The sequence below is a fragment of the Serinus canaria genome, chromosome 18 (assembly GCF_022539315.1).
Source record: "Serinus canaria isolate serCan28SL12 chromosome 18, serCan2020, whole genome shotgun sequence".
NCBI classification, from domain to species: Eukaryota; Metazoa; Chordata; class Aves; order Passeriformes; family Fringillidae; genus Serinus; species Serinus canaria.
Window position 1 is genome coordinate 3,346,968 of NC_066331.1, and position 20,252 is coordinate 3,367,219.

At 48.5% G+C, this 20,252-nt stretch overlaps 2 protein-coding genes and 1 non-coding gene across 4 annotated transcripts; 1 reads left to right on the plus strand and 2 right to left on the minus strand.

Annotated features, from left to right (window-relative positions):
• Positions 1–670: 670 nt before the first annotated feature.
• C18H17orf58 (chromosome 18 C17orf58 homolog) lies at positions 671–6,369 on the minus strand. Its single transcript, XM_050981336.1, has 4 exons — positions 6,177–6,369; positions 5,240–5,320; positions 3,522–3,713; positions 671–2,402 (listed from the first exon to the last, which is right to left on the minus strand). The coding sequence occupies exons 1-4, from the start codon at positions 6,277–6,279 to the stop codon at positions 2,215–2,217; spliced, it is 564 nt and encodes a 187-aa protein (XP_050837293.1). The 5' UTR covers positions 6,280–6,369; the 3' UTR covers positions 671–2,214.
• Positions 6,370–10,569: 4,200 nt separating this feature from the next.
• On the minus strand, positions 10,570–10,642 carry TRNAR-CCG (transfer RNA arginine (anticodon CCG)). The gene has a single exon. It is a non-coding gene; the product is annotated as a tRNA-Arg (tRNA).
• Positions 10,643–12,638: 1,996 nt separating this feature from the next.
• KPNA2 (karyopherin subunit alpha 2) lies at positions 12,639–19,767 on the plus strand. Of its 2 annotated transcripts, none has more exons than XM_030231425.2 (11): positions 12,639–12,801; positions 13,479–13,594; positions 13,688–13,825; positions 14,696–14,784; positions 15,595–15,863; positions 17,317–17,411; positions 17,524–17,787; positions 18,416–18,649; positions 18,729–18,911; positions 19,018–19,167; positions 19,271–19,767. In XM_030231425.2, exons 1-11 carry the CDS (start codon positions 12,699–12,701, stop codon positions 19,361–19,363), a joined length of 1,734 nt encoding a protein of 577 aa, XP_030087285.2. In that variant the 5' UTR covers positions 12,639–12,698; the 3' UTR covers positions 19,364–19,767. The 2 variants fall into 2 exon arrangements, with proteins under 2 accessions (XP_030087285.2, XP_050837285.1); XM_050981328.1 differs by lacking the exon at positions 12,639–12,801 and adding an exon at positions 12,881–13,171.
• Positions 19,768–20,252: the final 485 nt, after the last annotated feature.

The window sequence follows — 20,252 nt, forward strand, 5'->3', positions numbered from 1 at the left end:
TGGGCTTACCCAAAAGCCTCGAGGAAGCTCCTGGACAGATGGGATGAGAACAGTTATTCTCTTACACCCAGATTTCTGTGTGGTGGCAGCAGAATTTTCAATACTTATCCTGCTGGAAAGGAAATCACTGACTGTGAGGTACCAAAATTACCATGGCAGCTGTTGAATGTGAGTGCCATCCCTTTTCCAGTGTGGGTATTGCTGGGAGGGTTTTGGAATAGCAAGTGCAAGACTGGAAATCCTCTCGAGCTGGGAATTGTTGATGTTCAGGAGGTGTGTTTAGGATGTGATGAGCCTGGTGAGCACAGTCCTGCTCCTGCTCCAGCCCTGTCTCAGTGGGGCTGTGACACACAGGGATTTGTGCTCAGCTGCTGTGGGAACATTTTAAGGAAGGACCTTCCAATGGAGAAGGGAAAGGTAAGAGGGCTTGGTAACACAGGAGGAGAACATTGGATAAATCACTTTTCAGGCTCCCAGAGCAGCTGTACCCCAATGTTTTGTGTCAGTTGTGGGCACTGAACTCGGGCTTGGGATGTCCTTAGCACTGGTGTCCTGTGTTTGTCTTCCCAGAGACAGCCCCAGGGAGGGACAGGTTGGGTCTGTGCCCACACTTCCCTGGGCTGCAGCAGGATAAGGGGAATGGGGCTGGGGACTGCTCTGGGTGGGGGATGCCTGGAGGAGTTGCTGCTTAATCCCTGGACTTCCCCTGAAAATAGAAACAAAGAAACTCGAGATGCACATGTAACCCTTCCTCCTCCTGTCCCTCCCAGTCACTCCAGAGCTTTGATTCGTTGCCAGAACAGTCCTTCTGCCAAATCAAAACCCCCTCAGATTTTCTCAGGAAAATTCCATCAATCCATGCTGTGCTGCATGCAAAGTCTTTCACATATAAAAAGTGAGACATGGTATTTTTTAGGTAGACTCATGCTGTGAGTAAATTTCTATCCTCCAGTAAAAGCCTTTTGGGTCCCAAATAAGGGATGTTTGCTCTTGGTATTTGGCTCCATATCAAGAAATACTTGATGCAGCATAGCCCATCCCATGCTCTGTGGCTTTCCAGTGACACCAAATGAAGCTGCAGAGGTGTGTGACAAGTACAGAGTGTCAGAACTACCTTGTTTCAAAACAGCAAATGCTTCTGTAGAAGCCACTGCTTCCTGTGGCAGCTCACATCATATCACTGAGTATGTGGGGTTTAAGCTGTACTGCATTTTTTACATTTCTTAGTATAAATATGTATCAAATCCTTAGCCAGCTTGTCACACAAAGAGATGCCTTTGTGCAACATCATTACATAAGGTTTTTTTGGGTCTTCCAGAGCCCAGGAGACAGTGAAAGCAGAACCTCATGAGCATTTATTAGTTTCTTTTACAGACTTGTTATTTGTGAATACTGACTGGGAACAACAAACATCTCAATTTCATCACACTAAAGGTAATAAAATACTGTCTTTTGATTTAAAAAGTAACTTTGCTTTTGTGTAAGTACAAGCTTGGCAATATTTCTCCTGGGGAATGGCATTCAGCACAGCTCTGGGATGAAGTGCCCTAGCACACCAGTTTGTGTAGCCCGTGCTCATTTTGCATTCCCTGCACCATCACTTGTAAATGCAACTAGGCATTTGTGTTTTGCTTTCAGTGCTCATATACTCAAATCATTACACTCTATTCCCTATGCTTTGTGTGAACATCCAGCTCTGCTGTTAGAATGGTGTAATTTTCAGAAATACCATGGACATGGTTGAGGAGACAAAAATAATGCAAATGGTACTTAGAGGTGTTGGTTTCTTTGAAATCAAATGCGTGTGATAATTTAGGCAGAACTGTGAAAGCACAGTGAACATCCTGTGTAGATAAAGCTGTGCTATCATCTCATGTGTTCAAGGTGAAGGGGTCCAAGTGCAGTTGTTGTGTACAGAGGACGAAACTGCCAGAATTTTGCATTACAGTTACTACAGATTATTCGGGGCACACTGCAGCAGGGGAAGCAACAATAACCTGTGGCTGTGAAAGCAGCTGGAGCAAATTCCCGGCCAGTTAACATTCCCTGGAATGTCTCCTGTGCTGAGCCTCGCCGGGGGTGCCTGCTGGAGGCACCCAGTGTTTGCTGAAGCACAAAAGCACCTGCTGGATTGCGGCTCCGGGCGGGAGCGCTGCCCACGGCCAGGTGTGCTCCGAGGGTGGATCCCGCTGCTCCCACGTCCTGGAAGGAGCCTTAAGGACACTTGGATCGCGCTGCCCTCACCCTGAGATCCCTTTTCCTGTTGAATCTCCTCACGTAGCTGCTGCCGCTCCCGACCCAGCCGTCCCCCGGGCGCAGCCGCCCGCGCAGCGCCGGCAGCAGCTCGGCGGGCACCTGGCGGCGCTTGTGGTGGATGTGGCCCATCACGATGTACCTGCTGCCTGCAAGAACAGAGACGGAACAAACAGGGAGCTGAGCCTCAGGGAGAGATTGGGGGGTCACCCCGAGGGCACCGGGGTTGAGAACAGACAACCGTGTTGTTTTTCACAACGTGAAGTTGTGCCTATGGAAACATCCCGGACACGGAGCTTCCATTGCAGCACCCTGAGCTCCGCTGGGCCCTGGGGGTGGGGCTGGCGTGGAAATGATGATTTACTCTTGGGGGAAATGCTGGTATTTGATAAACTTGCACTTAAATTGTTCTAGATGGATAATGAGATGGTTGGCTCTCGCAGTTAAGGGATAACTGTTATGTGAATATTAAGAAAAGCTTTAGTGATGCATAGTTATGTTGTTGTAGTTTAGATGCCCTCTGTTCTCCCCAGAGTTCCCTTTCCCCCCTGTATTGCTGCCATCAGACAGCCTGGGCTGTCTAGGACAGGTAAAAGAAGGCTGCACATGTGTCCCTTGCATGGGGCAGGTGGGAATGGAAAAGCTCAGGGGTGCTTAGGGGGTGAGGCATGGCAACACCTGACCTCCAATCCAGTTACAAGAAAGCAGTTCCCACCGATAAATGGCACAGAAGAGCTGACTGACAGACTTTGGGAGGGACCAGGGCTGGCTGATGCAACCCCCGGGGGTACAAAAGACTGAGCAGCCATCCTGAAGATGAACCAGCCACATGGTAGCCATGAGGGCAGTTCCCAGCACTGTGAATTTTTCCTTATGTAGTCCTTTTGTTGTATTTTTGTCAGGGTTTAATAAACCTCTTTAAATTTTTCGAGTGAGCAGTTGTTCCTCACAAAAGGAAAAGTAAACAACTTACAAAGACACCAGCTAAAGCTCTTGCATGTATTGTTTTAGGAACCCTGAAAACTTGCCATCATTTTGGAACTGGACAAAATTAAGAAAGGGCTATGCTGGTACCTGACTTCTTCATGCAGTTGGTTCTCTTGTGAAAGTTTTGAGGAACGTGGATGGAAAAAAAGGCCTCAACTTAGAGTAAATACTTTTCTTCCAAATTTTGCCAACAACCCAGGCTAAGCCTATTAAAGTAGGGCAGACTGAGACTGGAGTGCATGCAGAGGAATAGCAGAATGGATTTAGCTGGAATGATTTACCAAGTTTAAAGTCTGGACATGGTTTACTGCAGTTGAAAGTATCCACAACCAAGATGTGAACTCGGAAGAAGGCGGCGTCAGGAGTGACATACAGGCGGCTCATCTTGTACAATCCATCCCTGTCCACCAGGAGGGTGACCCACTGCACTCCATTCCCCAGGCTTTCCAGGTTATAAACAATTCCATTCACTGCTGTTTTAAGGGAGAGGGGAAAATAGGATCAGATTTTATACTGTGGCAATTTTCAGGGTCTGTGTGAAGGCTGCAATTTGAAATGCTGTAAAGGAAGTGTCAGCAGGAATCCTTTGGCTCAGGAGTGGGCAGTAGGAATTGCTTCAAATAATCACATTTGGTGAGGTCATTGCCTAAAATTTTGCTGCTTTGCAAAACTTGTACTTTACAGGTTTGAGATGTTTCTTAGGGAAGAAGAAACCCATCTCAAAATGGGTTTAGTACCATTTTCTATCCTGATATATAAAAAGTGGGCATATTTACCTAACAAAGTCAAATTTTCAAATTTAAAACTTCCCAATGAAGTACAAAGCCAGGCTGGTAATGAAACACTTTGGCTTTTGAAATAAAAGGCCCTTGTAATACCAAGAGACAGGGGCACTAATAGGTTGTGTTGGGAGCTCAGACAATCACTTCAGGCTGTTCTCTCAGTTTCTGGCCCTGGCAAGTGCTGAGCTGAGTGCAGGGCTGGGAAAACAGCTCTGTGTCAGTGGGGCTACTGCACCTGGTGTTACACCTGCTTCAGGGGGAGAGCTGTGATTCAGTCATTTATTCTTCTATCTGCACTGTAAATACAAAGAAAGGAAAAGCTGTCTCTGATGGCTGCTGTGGAACCTTGGCTCGTCTGGTGCTCAGACTTTTTCCTACCTGTCCTTTCAATTTAGGAGCAGAGCTGTTTGTTAAGGGCTAAAACACACTGAGGTCAGGTTGCTGTGAAGCCCATGTTGGACAGGAATGTGTGAGAGTGGTAAAAACCAAAGCAGGACAGCATTTGTAGAAAGCACTTCCTGACTTCTCCATTTAGAGAAAACAGATGTCTCCTAACGTGTTTATGTTCTACAAATGGAAACATCTGTTACCACTGGGCTTGTATTTTCCTTATCTCTTAAAATACTGTGAGAAAAAGTTGGTATCTGTTTCACAACTCTGTCAGCACAAGGCAGGGTTTCAGTCAGAAAATGCTTGTCCTTAAACAAAGTCTGTACAAAAATACCAGGCTGTTTCCTGCCACCTTTAGTTACATCAATGTCAACACAAGGACTAAAGACACTGAATCCTAAGGAACTTCAAGAAGAATCCTCTCTAGAGAGAGGATCACAGCCTTCTTGCTGTTTGGTTCACCATTTTATTTTAATTTCAAACTTCCATCTCCAAAATCAAACTTGCTCTAAATAGTAAGAGATAAATAACCCAGCTGCAATGTTTAATCTGAAAGCAGCTAAAACAACTGATCTTTTCAGTTCCATTAACCAGTCCCAAGGACACTGTTCCTCCAGAGGAAACAGAAAAGAAGGACAGTACTAGCACAGGGTAGGGAAAAGGTAATGTGAGTATGTTTATGAAGGATTGTGATGGGTCCTTTTTGAATACTTAGTAATTATTGAACATACTTACTGTATCTAATCACAGTATTATAAATGTAGCAGTGCAGTGACAAGTGGACAGAAGGTGCTCTATCCCAGTGGGTTAAGGGGGACACCACCTACCGAACTCGCTGGCACAGAAAGCCTCCCCTTCATCCCGCTCCTTCCTGCATTCGGTCTGACACACCTTCTCCTTGTCACCGTCTGCAAGAGGAGCACAGCCTGAGGGACAGCCCGGGGCCCTCGGGGGATCTGTCCCCGCGCTGTGCCCCAGCTTTGGGCAGCTCTGGGCAGTCTGTCCCGCTCTGGGCAGTCTGTCCTGTCCCGCTCTGGGCAGTCTGTCCAGCTCCGGGCCCCCTGTCCCGCTCTGGGCAGTCTGTCCAGCTCCGGGCCCCCTGTCCCGCTCTGGGCAGTCTGTCCTGCTCCGGGCCCCCTGTCCCGCTCTGGGCAGTCTGTCCTGTCCCGCTCCGGGCAGTCTGTCCAGCTCTGGGCAGTCTGTCCCGCTCTGGGCAGTCTGTCCTGTCCCGCTCCGGGCAGTCTGTCCCGCTCTGGGCAGTCTGTCCTGTCCCGCTCTGGGCAGTCTGTCCTGTCCCGCTCCGGGCAGTCTGTCCCGCTCCGGGCAGTCTGTCCTGTCCCGCTCCGGGCAGTCCGTCCTGTCCCGCTCTGGGCAGTCTGTCCTGTCCCGCTCCGGGCAGTCTGTCCCGCTCTGGGCAGTCTGTCCCGCTCTGGGCAGTCCGTCCTGTCCCGCTCTGGGCAGTCTGTCCTGTCCCGCTCCCGGCAGTCTGTCCCGCTCCGGGCAGTCTGTCCAGCTCCGGGCCCCCTGTCCCGCTCTGGGCAGTCTGTCCCGCTCTGGGCAGTCTGGCCTGTCCCGCTCCGGGCAGTCTGTCCAGCTCCGGGCAGTCTGTCCCGCTCCGGGCAGTCCGTCCTGTCCCGCTCTGGGCAGTCTGTCCTGTCCCGCTCTGGGCAGTCTGTCCAGCTCCGGGCAGTCTGTCCCGCTCTGGGCAGTCTGTCCTGTCCCGCTCTGGGCAGTCTGTCCCGCTCTGTTCAGCCTGTCCCTCACCTGTCCTGAGCTCGCCGCGGTGCCTCGGGCTGGGCGCCCAGCGGTTCGTGACCCACGAGGGTTTGGGGATGCTCCCGGACGGGTCGGGCTCCTTGTAGGGCATTCCCTTCCCTGCTCGGTTGAAGTGGAGCAGCGTGTCAGGATCATTGGAGTCCCCTGTCCCAGAGTCCGGGAAAGGATGAGTTTCCAGCAGGGCCATGGCCTTTGGGCGGGGAGGGGCTCGCAGGGCCCCCAGGCTGTTGGCAGCCCCGGGCAGCGGCCGCTCCGGGAGCCGCCGGTTGGCCCGGCCGGGAGCGGCCCCCGGGGCCCCGAGCCCTCCGTGCTGCCCCGGCTGTTTCCTCAGCCCTGTGCTGTTCTCCAGGGAGGGCTCCAAGCGTTTCTTCTTGTCGGGGGCGAGGGAGGGGATGCCCGGGGGCCTGGGGGGCATTCCCGGGAGCCGCCCTTCCCTGGCATTCCCGCTGGCACTGCCCGTGCCCCGCGCTGGCTCCTTCACCTGAACCTCAGCTGCTGCACTAAAAACATCTTTGCTCAGAGCCTGGCCGGGTTTCTCAGCATAGGGCAGGGATCCTAAAGGCAAAAAAAGAGAGGGAAAATCAGTGCTTTAAGACTTTTATTCCAAATGTTTCAGAATGGGAAGATTGGAGGCTCTAATCCATAAGTGAGGCCTTCAACATTAAGACATAAAACAAATAAATAGCTCAATAGATAAAGCACAGTAGAGCTCCTCGTTCCTCCACTCAGATATTGAAGGTCCAGTACAGGGAATGCAGCTGTGTGAGCAAAACAGGAGATTTGCATTTTTACTTTATTATTGTTGCAAATTAAAAACAAACCCTTTTCTCAAAGCCCTGAATCTCCAGGGAGCATCTGAGGAAACAAGGTTCACGTTGCCATTTGGGATGCTTGTTTAAGAGACCATGACAGCAGAACTCTTTGGTTTTCCCATCCATGGGATGCCTGTTGACAATGTCATCCAGACTCTTCAGCAGCTTTGGGTGCTACTGGAAAGGTTTTTATCCAGTTTTGGATCTCTGACTTGAGCATTTAGTATCAGTAATTAGGCTAGTGCTGCTGAGTAACAATTATTTCAAGGCTTTGCTTAATTTGAGAGGACATTCGAGACAGAAAGGAAGTGTGGCACTGTTCACACAAGCTGGGCAATCACTTACACTTTCATTTATACCTTCACCTTGATCTCTTGAACCTCACAAAGAAAAACAACCAAAATATTTAGCCAGGCAGGAGAGAAATTTCCCCTGGCAGTCTATTTTCCTTTTCCTTTCGACTTTCCTTGCAGGCTTGGAGCGAGCCAGCAGAGTTTTCACACAGCTCACCCACACACAGCCTCTGTCTGGTGCTCAGGGCCGTGGTTATCCTGTGTAGGAGGCTGATCCCAGCTCCTCGTGTGAAAAGAGAGATTTAACATACACAGATGAACAACGTCCTGGTTTATCTCCTATAATTGACTCAACTGCTGACCTTGCCACTTCTCCCCTGTGCTCTCACCAGCTGCTGTCATGGGAAAGATTCCCTGATATTTGGGCTGGCCACACGTAAAGTCAAAAGAATGTCCATGGAGAGAGGGGTGGAAGAAGTCCAAGCTGCCAAAAGCAGCAGGCAAGGGGGGTTTGGAGATGTTTCAGTGTGAAGCTGTGCCCTCTGAACAGGTGTCTCAGACTTGGGTGTGTAAATAAACCCTTCTACCACTTTATCACGCCTTCTCAGTCACGGATTGTATCAAGAAATAGTTAATTTTTCTCTACTCAATCTGTTCAGGACCTTGAGGTTCCTCCTCCTGTACCAACATACTCCTATCTAGTTGTTGCAACCTAAGAAATATGACTGCAACATAACCAAATCTCAGTGGAACAGATGTAAATGCTATTTCTGTTCTGTCAGTAAGGCACTAAAACCCAAATAAATCCATTCAGGACAGCTTGCTGCAGGCACACAGGGCACACTGAACATGTTAAAGTCAGTCAGACACCTGGAGTTACAGGTGAAGGGAACTAAAAGAAAAAGATCACATGCAAATTATAAAAATCCCAGATGCAGAAGCAAATCCAACTTCACCTGATACAAATTACAAAAATCCCAGATGCAGAAGCAAATCCAACTTCACCTGATACAAATTACAAAAATCCCAGATGCAGAAGCAAATCCAACTTCACCTGCCACTGGTGGCTGGCAGGACAGAGGAGCACCAGCTCCCTGCCTGCTTCTGCCAGGTGCTCTTAATTCTTCCCAGTGCTGGCAAATTAAATATTGCAATCTACATTCCCATCCCACAAACACGTTGAAATGTTTCTTCCTCAAGCCCTTACTTGCTGCAAGGGCTGCAGGCTGGGGGGCTGCCCGGGTTTGTAGGAATGTCCTCAACCTCCCCTGCTCCCGAGGCAGACGTGCCCCCGCCCCTCTCAAAGGTAACAGACTTACCAGAAGATGATCTAATGACAAAGCAGAGGAGCCAGAACACTTGGGTTGTCATTTTGAAGTAAAGTTTTTCCAGACTCAAAATGAGCTGGAGCCTTTTATGCCCTTCCCCCGATCCATGCTAATGAGAGGCAGCCTGAGGGGAAACGGGAATCACTGGCTGGACAACCCACTGGAGCAAGACCAAGCTGCTGCCTCCACCAGCCCTGCCTGGAGGAATGTGCTCCTTCCCAAAGGGAACGACCCCCTGGCTGCATCACCTGTGTCCTGGGAATAACACACCCACACGTGGCTCTGGCAGCAGATTTTTATTTTGGGGACAGTCTTGCCCTCCTCTGGCACTCTGTAGGGGAAAATCATGGGGAACAAGGCTGGTTTTGCTGGCTATGGAGAGCTATGTTCTGGGGCAAACTGGGAGATGCTGGAATACACCAGAGCCCTGGGAGGCAGGGTCTGTAAAGGATGTGCACGACAATGGAACATATCTGGGAATTTCTGGCCACCTCCAGTGATACAGCTGCTAATCTCCTCTCTTACTTTCAGGAACCAGTTTCTGTGATTCTTTTCAGACTGAAAAATGCAGTAGTGACTGTCTAGTCCAAGGGAAAGTTCTGCTGATCCCACACAGATTTATTTTTAAATCTCTCTTTGCCATCATGAAGAACTCTGCAAATTTTCACACACCAAGCCAACCCTGATTTGGATTACTGAGTTAAGAAGGCTTATTTCTAAGTGACCTTATTGCTACACAAGATTTCCATTGTGACAGTTTAACTCACCAGCTGCTGCCGGGTGCTGTGGAAGCTGCTCATGACTTTAAGGGACAATCAACAATTTAAAACTCCATAAAGGCACTGAAAGGCTCCTGAAACCCATCCTTGACAGAAAATGTAACCCTCAGCAATGCCTGTGGCATGGGATTCAGTGTTGCTTAGTTTAAGCAGTTTGTTTTGTCCTGCCTTAATTAAGCATTTCAATAGGATTCCCAAAAGCTCAGGGCTTTGTCTCCAGCAGCCATGGGTGAAGATAAAGAAAATTCATAAGAATAGTGTGGAAAATAAATGACATTTCACCACATCTATTATTCAAGGAGTAACATTTCTACTGCAGCACTTACTCATTCTTGTTTTCCTCTGTTGTTTGAAACACTTTCATTCCAGAACTATCCCAAGATAGCTATTACAGGAACAGGAATGTAAACTGAGGATGAGGGAGAGGAGGGCTCCTCCGTTGCTTTGGTGAGCAGCAGGTACCTGCAGCAAGCACAAGCTGGAGGGTGAGGGCTAGCACTGGGCAGGGAGGAGGGATGGATGGATGGATGGATGGATGGATGGATGGATGGATGGATGGATGGATGGATGGATGGATGGATGGATGGATGGATGGATGGATGGATGGATGGATGGATGGATGGATGGATGGATGGATGGATGGATGGATGGATGGATGGATGGATGGATGGATGGATGGATGGATGGATGGATATACACACACGTGAGCATCCCACAGACCTGTATGCCAAGGATTAGCTGGTGGTACAATTCAACCCTCATTCATGTACAGCTGTGTCTGCACTGTTTCCCCAGACTCTCAACCTGGGCAGGGTCTCCATTAAGAGCACAGTAGTGGTGTTTGCAGCATTACAGCATTCCAGCAGCCCCGCGATGCTCGAGCAACAGAGATGGAAAAGCTTTCCCAGCGGCGCTGGGTGAAACAAAGCCTGAAAGTGCTGTGGCCAGTCCGGGCCAAGGTGTTGCCCGGCTGCGGCTGTCCCGGAGCCCCGGGAAGGGAGCGGGACCAACCGCACGATCTCCGCGGAGAGGGCGGCGGCCCCGGGCAGGACTCGGCGCCCGGGCAGAGCAGAGGCTGGGGCCGGGCCCGGGGCAGCTGCGGGTAAAAGAGTCGGGGAGGTCCCGAGCACGGAGCGGCCCCGCGGCAGCGACACAAAAGAAAGGCGGCACGACCCAGATGGGACTCGAACCCACAATCCCCAGCTCCGGAGGCTGATGCCTTATCCATTAGGCCACTGGGTCACCCAGCACGAGATGCGCGCGCCGCCTGCTAAGAGCCCCGCCCGGCCGACCCCGGCTCCGCCCCACATGAGCTGCCGCCTTCTCCCTGCTGGCGGCGGGCCGGCCCCGCCCCTCCCTCCTCGCACACCATTGGCCGCGGCTTCCCCAGGCCCCACCTCGCAGCGCGTGTCCGCGGCCCCGCCCGCCCCTCACAGCGGGTTCCCGCCCTCGGCGCGAGCGCGTCACTGTCAGAGCCGTGCGCGGCCGCTTGAGGGGACCCGTTCAGGGCCGCCCCACTGTCCCGGGGACGCCCGGCCACTGCCGTCCTCCCGTCCCGCGTATTTAAACTTACCCTCACGGGACCGATACCTCTATCCAGTCCCGGCGGCTCCACACTTGGCCTTCTCAGGGAACTCCCCGCCAAAAGGCTCTGTGACCCCTCACGGCCCTTTTGCCCGCCTCACACACGCCTTCTGCTGCCTCACAACCTCACCCGCAGCTTGGCCGCAGTCCTGTCCCAACTGCCCAGTCTGCCTCCACGTCTCTGTCGCTTCACTGTGCTGGTAAAAGCCTTCGGAGCTGTCACCTCCCTCACAGTCCGCACCGCTTGCAGCACCTCGCACTCGCCCCATCTCAGGCACTGCCAGCCCTCTCTCCTGCCCTCAACACCCATCCCTGTGCCCAGATTTCACTGCTCCAGACCATGCACTGCCAGCGATTCATGACCCGATGGAATTTCTTCGTGCCAGCCTTCCAGTTCCAGTCCTTCAGGAAAGCAGGTGTTTTACCTCCATTTCTGCTTTTGAACTGCCTTTTTTTGCTTTGTCAAACTACTCTTGTTTAATACCTCCATTTGTTAGCAATGTGCTTTCTCTTCTCTTGGCTTCCCCGCTTTTGTTTTGGTGGGTGTTTTTTACAAACCTCAGCACTGTAAGGCCCAAACCCAGCGATATGAGATGTCATTGGTAATTCCTCCTCCTCAGCAAACAGCAGCCTTCACAATTGTGTGCCCCTACAGATGGGCATAAGTGGTTTAATGTGATGGTTTAGCACAGAGACACATCGATGTCCATACCTGACACTTCTCTATGTTGTACCTTATAGGTGTCTCAAAATGTCAGAATTGCTGTCAGTTGTGTTTTCCCTACAGTTGTTTGGTTTGAATATCTCCTGTGAAAATCTGTTCTTTTGTATTCCATCCCTCGTGAGCAGGCCAAACCCATCAGAAACAATCTCATCCCTTTTCAGGCTATGCCACAGGGGCAGGAATCCTTTTCTTTTGTTATTCCATATGATTTGGTTTTCATCTGCCCTGATGGCTGCAGAACTGCTTTCAACTGCAATTTCATATCCCCTTTTCTTTGCATTTCTGTGCACCACATTTCTAGGAGACAATAAGTGAGGCATGGAGCCATGGAATCATGGAATCACAAAATGGCTTGGGTTGGAAGGGACCTTAAAGGTGATCCAGTTCCACCCCATGGCATGGGCAGAGACACCTTCCACTACCCCAGGTTGCTTGGAGCCCCATCCAGCCTGGCCTTGGACACTTCCAGGGATGGGCAGCCACAGCTTATCTGGGAACCTGTGCCAGGGCCTCATCACCCTTACAGGAAAGAATTTTTTCCCAATATCCCATCTAAACCCACTCTCTTTCGATTTGAAGCCATTCCCTTCGTCTTCTCACGCCCTTGTCCCGGGGGAAGCCTGCGGTGCCCCACTGGTTACTGAGGCAGAATCTGCGCTCTGCTTGAAGGAATGGGTGTTTCTGCCCTAAACCGCTCAGAGCGAGACCCCTGCGGGGATACAATTCCTCACTCCGATCCCCCGCTCCCGTCCCGGGATATCATCGAGCCCGGCCCTGCGGAGCTCCCTCACTACAGCTCCCGGCGTGCTCCGCGCCGCCCCACACAGGCTTGCTGCCGCTACCTGCGCGAGGCACGCCGGGAGCTGTAGTACCGGACCTTATGGATACGTCACGTCCGACAGACTCTTCCGGGAGGGCATTCCCCGTCATGGCGAGCCGGGCTGCTTTCAAACCGGCCAATCAGAAGGCTGCTTTGGCTCGAACTGGCCAATGGCAGGGCGCGGCCGCGGGAAATTTAAATGCCGCGTGGGGCGGCCGTGGGTAGTGGCAGCGTGCGGCAGCGGCGGAGCGACCGGCGGAGTCTCCGGCCGAGGTGCGGAGACGGGGATCGGGGTGGCGGGGACGCGGGCCCTGCGCTGCCCTTTTGGAAAGAGCCGTGCTCTGCCTGCAGTCCTGCCGGGGCCTCTCTCGGGAGCGTCCCGCGTCTGCACTGGGGCTAAAAGGGCTGGTGTATCCCAGCGCGGGTTATCGCTCCGGCGGGGCTATGGCCGAAGCGAAGCCGGTTCTTATGCTGGGGATGGCCGAGCTGCAGGGGTTTTCTTCGTTACCCGTGTAGCCGTTGTTATGTGCTGCTGGCTGCACCCGCTCTCCAAACGTTCCTCGGGATCCTTCCCGTTGCGAGAGCTCGCTGTTCTCGTCCAAAAAGGTCGGGGTGGGGCCGAGTGGGATCCTGTGCAGCCCAGGTACGTGATAGTGAAAATAGTATTTACAGCGTGTGTGTATTGTCTGTGGAAAGGAAAATCTATGTTGCTTCTGAAAATAATAACTAATAGTATTTGGTTTAATGTGTATTAAAATCGCGTGACTGTATCATCTGCTTTTGTGTTGATGCTAGAGCTTCTTGTAACATCTGGCTCTTTAAAGAGACAGCTGTTGATCAAGTCAGATGTTGTTATAATATTAATACAATCAAGCGCCTCTCATTCTTATGAATCCAATTTTTTGCAATTTAACTTTTGTGGTGTAAACTTGCCTTTACTCTGTTTTCAGGCTTGTTTTTATCTGTTCCGCTCGAAACTCTAGCAAGCAAGATGTCTACTAATGAGAATGCCAATACACCATCAGCTCGATTGAACAGATTCAAGAACAAAGGAAAGGACAGCACAGTGAGTACTCTGGTGCAACTAGTACTTTAGCCAGCCATTGTTTCTTTAAATCTAAGTTTTGAAAGCCAAGAACTTACTCTGTTTTTCCTCCAGGAGATGAGAAGGCGGCGCATTGAAGTCAATGTGGAGCTGAGGAAAGCTAAGAAAGATGACCAGATGCTTAAAAGAAGAAATGTGAGCACTTTACCAGACGATGCTACTTCTCCCCTTCAGGAAAACAAAGGCAACCAGGTAAGTGTGTACTCAGAACAGACACACTTGGAGGGTCTTACCATCCAAGGTCCTGCAGCCAGGCCAGTATGAGCCCCTCTTGAGGGCAGGATAGCACTACTACATCTGTATTATCAGCTCAGGGCTGTATTATGACCTGTAATGGACAGCACTCTTACACACAACTGGGCATGCCTTAAGTTTTAGCTTTCATATTTTTCAGGTTCTGTGCTGCTTTAGTGTGTAACTCTGAGCTTCATATTAAGTGTTAGCAAGTTCACTTCCCAGGGTAGGCAGACAAAATTCTTTTCCAGCTTGTCCAAGGACAGCTATTACCATCTCCAGGCCCAAAAATTATAAACAATAAATTGAAGAGAGAAAAATAAACAGGATGGCACTTCATAACCTAAAGCTGTAATTGGACAATTAACTCCAATATGTAAATGGACCAAAACTTATAAAAGCCTCAGACCTTGTGACCATTTGTGACCATGGTCCATTTTGTGATTCTTTTGGGTTCATTTTGGTGTAGCCCTTGCCAGGCCTTTGTACTACCCAAGGTGTATCCATTGAGGCCTTTTAATAAATACCTACTTTATTCTTTAACTCTGTCTATCCTCTGTTCTGAGTTAGTCTTCTCAAGGCATCACTGGCTGCAGCTACATTTTAAGCCTAGTATAACTGGTATGAGGCACTTGGTTTAAAAAGCTTTCAGTTGTTCAGGTAACTGTGGATGAAGCTGTAGCTGATGAGGTTTTGAAACATCTCATGGTGCTGGTACTTAGGGAAATGGCTATAAGTTGGGGCCTATTCATGGTGGTGTGTAAGAGCTCTCTGTGGTCAGGAATCCACAGTCCCAGTGAACCATTCATGTAACGTTTTCTTGTACAGGTTTTGGCACACTGGTCAGTTGAAGAAATAGTCAAAGGAGTTAATAGTAATAACATGGAGCTTCAGCTACAGGCTACTCAAGCTGCCAGGTAAGAAGTTCAGAGGAAACCAACTCAGCTGTGCAAGCCAATAACTAGGCAAGGTGACAGATTTGACTTATGAGCCTAAGGGCTTGCTTAGGTCTTTATCAGGCAGTATTTCAACAAACACCATCTTCTTATATACCATGCTGAGGTACCCATAACTTAGGCATAGTTTTATTCAAACCATGTGGCTCTTGAACATTTCAAGTGCCTGAATATTGTAGTAGGAAGAAGTAATTTGCTCTAGTGGTGGCAAATTTAATAGTAGTCACCTTAGATTTGAAGGAGTAGTTATAGTAAACCCTTTATTATAGCAAAGTAAGGTACCTTTTAAACTGTGTTAACAGTGTTAACTTAGGTCTGATATGTATGAGTGTGGCAATCCACCTTAGAATAATGTGAACAGTAAGATGACTGGGGTTCAAAGTCTGCCAAGTTTGTTTCTTTTTCCAAATCTGAAATATCCTTTTAATAAGCTTGCGTATTGCTGCAGTGCTGCTTCTGGCAGTCACTAACCTCTCTCTGCTGAGAAGCTTCTAGCAGTTCAGATGTGTAATGACTCCTGCAGGTCTGCTTTACTTCAGAGTCTGAACAGAACCTCTCACAAAGTGAAGACATGCCAAACCCAGCATTAACAGAGGCCTAGAAAGCCAGGGTTCAGCTTGTCTGCATTTCTCTTTCATGCTGTGTTGTGTTGCCTTCTCTGCATGTTAAGACAATGCTAAGACTTTTTACCTATGGTGCTTTTAAGACTTTAATTTGTTGTTCAGATGTCTGCAGGCAAAAATAATGCTTCCTGTTTGTCTTCCTCCTTAGGAAACTCCTCTCAAGAGAGAAGCAACCCCCAATAGACAACATAATTCGGGCTGGTTTGATTCCGAAGTTTGTCTCGTTCCTGGGCAGAGCAGACTGCAGTCCCATCCAGTTTGAATCTGCCTGGGCACTCACCAACATCGCCTCTGGCACGTCAGAGCAAACCAGGGCAGTGGTGGATGGAGGGGCAATCCCAGCCTTCATTTCCCTGCTGGCCTCTCCACACACTCACATCAGTGAGCAGGCTGTGTGGGCCTTGGGGAATATTGCAGGTATGTCCATGTGCTGCACAGCTCTAATTATCCTCCTGATAGGAGGTTGTAGTCAGGTGGGGTTGGTCTCTTTCACCAGGCAGCAACTGACAGAACCAGAGGACAGAGTCTCAAGCTGCACCAAGGGAAATTTAGGTTGGCTATTAGGAAAAAGTTTTTCAGAAAGTTCTGGAATGGTCTGCCTGGGGAGGTCATGGAGTCACCATTCCTGGATGTGTTTAAAAAAAGACTGGATGTGGCATTGGGTATGGTTTAGTTGAGGTATTAGGGCATGGATTGGACTTGACCTTTAAAGTCTCTTCCAACCTGGGGATTCTGTAAATTCTAGAATTCAGACCTGTGCCCTTGTGAGGTGGGGTGGCAGGACATCATGCTGACACCATTCCTGCTGTGCCATGCCCTGTGCTGAGCTGCTTGAGAGCTCTGCCCCCATGGCTTTCCAGTCATGACATGCCCTGCATTGCAGAGCAAGCTGCAGGAAACTGTCTTCAGAGCTCATGCAATGCCTGGCCCAACCTGAGGGTTGTATTGTGGGCACTGCTTCCAGATTTCAGCTCAGGCTTGCTGAAACTCTAATCATGCTACAACACAAACCTTTTTCAGACATTGCAGTGGTTTTGTGACTCAGCAATGAGCTCTGTTCTGTGTGTTGACTAAAAGGGGGAAGGCAGGAAGCAGTGACTCAAATAATTATGTATGTGATGGCAAATATTCCTTGCTTTGAAACAGCTCCTTGCTGATAAGTATTGGTACAGTGAAGTTCCTCAAGCTTCTTTCAGGATTACTTGATCTGCCAGTGTTGGACCTAGTCTTTAAAAATTGGTCAAAATAAATAATATGGTTAAATATTGTACCTGCTGTGTTATGGTTTCCAATGGATATGCCCTAGAGAACAGTGAATATTCACACAAAGAATATGATCTTGTTTAAAACCCTTGTTTGATTGGGGTTTTCTTAAACTTTGTCCTTAGACTTTCAAAATCAATTATAAGGTATTTATTATACCCTGCAATTGAATTCTCAGTCAAACTCTGACATGCCATCAGCCTTCTTCTGTAGCACCCAATCATTCAGCTGATGATTATAATGCATTTCAAGTCCCATATTGTGGGGAAAGCTCTGTTCTAGTGCAGGGCTTAGATTTGTCTCCAAAGAAACATGCGAGACCCTGCATGGTTATAAACTACACAGCTTTAGGAAAAGCTGCAGAGAAAACCTTCTACATTACATCACCTCTTCTTCCAACACAAAAGGTGAAGCTCAGTGGCTTGATTGAACATGCTTGTCATGTGACTGAACCATGGCAGTAGTCCTTTTGTCCTCTCATTCCTTCTGATTTTATCCAGTCTTTCTTAAGGACCAGAATAAGTAATCCTCTAACACACAGTGGTTCTGTGTACACATATTCCTTTTTTCTGGTCTTCACCTGGCTTTTTTTCTTGTTTCTTTCCAGGGGATGGTTCTGCCTACAGAGACCTGGTTATTAAATATGGTGCAATCGAGCCACTACTGAGTCTCCTCGCTGTTCCTGACCTCTCTTCCCTGGCTGTAAGTGTGCAGAGTGATTCAAGTTACAATTACTGAGTAGAAACTAGCTGAAATATTGCTAACCATTTATTCTTTATTGTTAACTATTATTCTTTATTCTGAACCATTGTAGTCTGGCTATTTACGCAATGTTACGTGGACCCTCTCAAACCTGTGTCGCAATAAGAATCCTGCACCTCCCATAGAAGCCATCCAGCAGATCCTTCCAACTCTCGTCCGGCTCCTGCACCACGATGATCCTGAGGTGTTGGCAGACACATGCTGGGCAATTTCCTACCTCACAGACGGTTCCAATGACAGGATAGAAGTTGTTGTGAAAACTGGATTGGTGCCACAGCTTGTGAGACTCCTGGGATGTAGTGAACTGCCAATAATGGTAAGCGATTGGATATGCAGGCTGCTGTGCAGTTCTAGCCATGATTCAAATCAAGCAAGTTAGGGAGAGTAGTGTCCATGGAACTGAATGGCTCTTTTCATGCATGAGTCAGGTGCCTGTTCTAATTTTTGTGAAGTGAGACATCAGTTTCTCTCCTGCCTGGGTGCTGTCCTACAGGAGACAGACTGCTGCTGATGATGACGATCGAGTTGCTTTATATAATCATTGAATTTACTTCACAGGCCAGCACAACAGTCAACATTCACTAAAGCTTGCCTTTCAATTGCTGTTTCAGATCCAAATTTTAGGGACAGTGTTCACAAGTGTGCTCTGTACACACTATAATTAGAGCATAATAAAATGCATTAGTATTTAGCAGGTAGTTTCCCTAAGCTCTGTCATGGGTGGTTGTTTGCAGACTGACCTTGGAAGGTGTGCAGTCTCTGCATGCAGACATGAGTGTCTGCCTGTGGAATGCTAACAAGGAGCACAAACCCCAATTGTACATAGCAGGTCATGCTGTTAATGGGAAGGTTAGAGTGGGTGGCCATCAAGTGTAGCTGGGTTTGCTATAATCTAATCTGGTTTTGAACAATTTTCCTAAGTATTCCATTTGTCTTTGTTTCAGACTCCTTCACTAAGAGCCATAGGAAATATTGTCACTGGTACTGATGAGCAGACACAGGTGGTTATTGACTCAGGAGCACTGGCTGTCTTTCCAAGTCTCCTTTCTCACCATAAAAACAACATTCAGAAAGAAGCAGCCTGGACAATGTCCAACATCACTGCTGGGCGTCAGGATCAGATCCAGCGAGTTGTAGACCACGGTCTCGTGCCTTATCTCATTGGTGTTCTGAGGAAGGTAAACAAAGCCTATATTTATGATATTGAGCCTTTTCCTATTAATTCTGTGTCCAAACACTCTGCTTTTACCTTCACAGGGGGATTTCAAATCTCAGAAGGAAGCTGTGTGGGCTGTGACGAACTACACAAGTGGTGGAACAATTGACCAGATTGTGTACCTTGTTCAGGCTGGTGTCCTTGAACCCCTGCTGAATCTTCTCTCAACTAAAGACAGCAAAACTGTGCTCGTTATCCTGGATGCAGTTTCCAACATCTTCTTGGTATGTAGATGCAGTTATACTTGATTATTGTCCATGCTGCTAATGGCTCTCCAGTAGCTGCAGCTGTATAGCTTTCCAGAGGTAATTCCACACTTTCCTGTTGCAGGCTGCTGAGAAGATTAATGAGACTGAAAAGCTTTGCCTCATGATTGAGGAGTGTGGGGGTCTAGACCGAATTGAAGCTCTCCAGTCACATGAAAACGAACAAGTGTACAGAGCCTCATCCACCATCATTGAGAAATATTTCTCAGCAGAAGTAAGTGGCTTCAGGGGTCTCTTCTACTTTTATTTTCTATTCCAGCACTGACTACTAGACTCAAATGCTACTGCTATTCCAACCTTCTTTTCTTTCCTTCTAGGAAGAGGAAGACCAGAATGTTGTGCCAGACTCTACTGCTGACAGCTACACTTTCCAAATCCAGGACAGTACCCCAAATTCTTTTAACTTTTAGGTCCTGCATATACTGCAACCACCTACAAGTGGTTTAGCACACAAATGACTGCCACCTCTTTGTCTTAATAGTTCCTCTTGCCTTTACTGGTTTTTCTGTGTTCTGTAGCACTTTGTCCAACTGAAACATACTTGAACAGTTCAAACTCTACATGTATCTGTGAATTTTTAAATGTAAACCTCATTCTTTGAGATATACTTGTAAATACTTCCTGTTTCTGTCCTTGTCTGGGGAAAGAGAGCATGTGGGCAATTCAGGCCTCTCACAAAGCATTGAGCCACTGCTCTGCAGGCCTCCCCCTAGCCTCTTACCTTCTACATGACCTGTTGCAGTAATAAATACACTGAACAGGCTTTTAAGGAAGACTTACTTGAAGCTCAATAAAGTGTTGTCAGTACATCAAATTGAACTGTGTCACTTGCTCTCTTAAAAGGTGACTGATGGGGTAAGTAAAATTTAGATAAAAATAGTTAATGGCATGAATGCAGGTGCAAACCATGAGAGATTAAATGCTGAAGATGTTGGATTTAAAGCAGCTTGGTCACCCCATGCTCTGATTTCTGCATGCAGCAACCTTCTATTACAGGACCAAGGAACTGTTGCTTCTTTCCAGGTACTTCCTATAGAAACCTGATTAATCTTTCCCTGTGTGTGCATAGCTGAGTTAACTAGCTTCAGCCTCTTGGAGAAATATTTAAAGACTAGTAGTGCTACTTAACTGTAAGTAGTAGTTTGGAGGAGAGGTAAGTACAGCAGTTAACCAGTTCCATACACGTTCAGGTACCTTTTTGACAGAGCACAGGAAATGCTTTGAAGCAGTTGCCTGCCCCTGAGAGCAAAAATGAAGGCTTTGTCTTGGAATCAGCTGTCCCTTTATTGCTAAAGTCAT

What these genes read in the sequence shown, in the direction of transcription:
- KPNA2 (XM_030231425.2), top strand. Translation starts at nt 12,699, where the DNA reads ATGGCAGGGCGCGGCCGCGGGAAATTTAAATGCCGCGTGGGGCGGCCG. An exon ending in CGGCGGAGTCTCCGGCCGAG is followed by an intron (nt 12,802 to 13,478) that starts GTGCGGAGACGG and finishes CTCTGTTTTCAG; the next exon opens with GCTTGTTTTTATCTGTTCCG. An exon ending in CTGACCTCTCTTCCCTGGCT is followed by an intron (nt 17,412 to 17,523) that starts GTAAGTGTGCAG and finishes GAACCATTGTAG; the next exon opens with TCTGGCTATTTACGCAATGT.
- C18H17orf58 (XM_050981336.1), bottom strand. Translation starts at nt 6,279, where the DNA reads ATGCCCTACAAGGAGCCCGACCCGTCCGGGAGCATCCCCAAACCCTCG. An exon ending in CCGCGGCGAGCTCAGGACAG is followed by an intron (nt 5,321 to 6,176) that starts GTGAGGGACAGG and finishes CTCCTCTTGCAG; the next exon opens with ACGGTGACAAGGAGAAGGTG. An exon ending in TTTCTGTGCCAGCGAGTTCG is followed by an intron (nt 3,714 to 5,239) that starts GTAGGTGGTGTC and finishes CCCTTAAAACAG; the next exon opens with CAGTGAATGGAATTGTTTAT.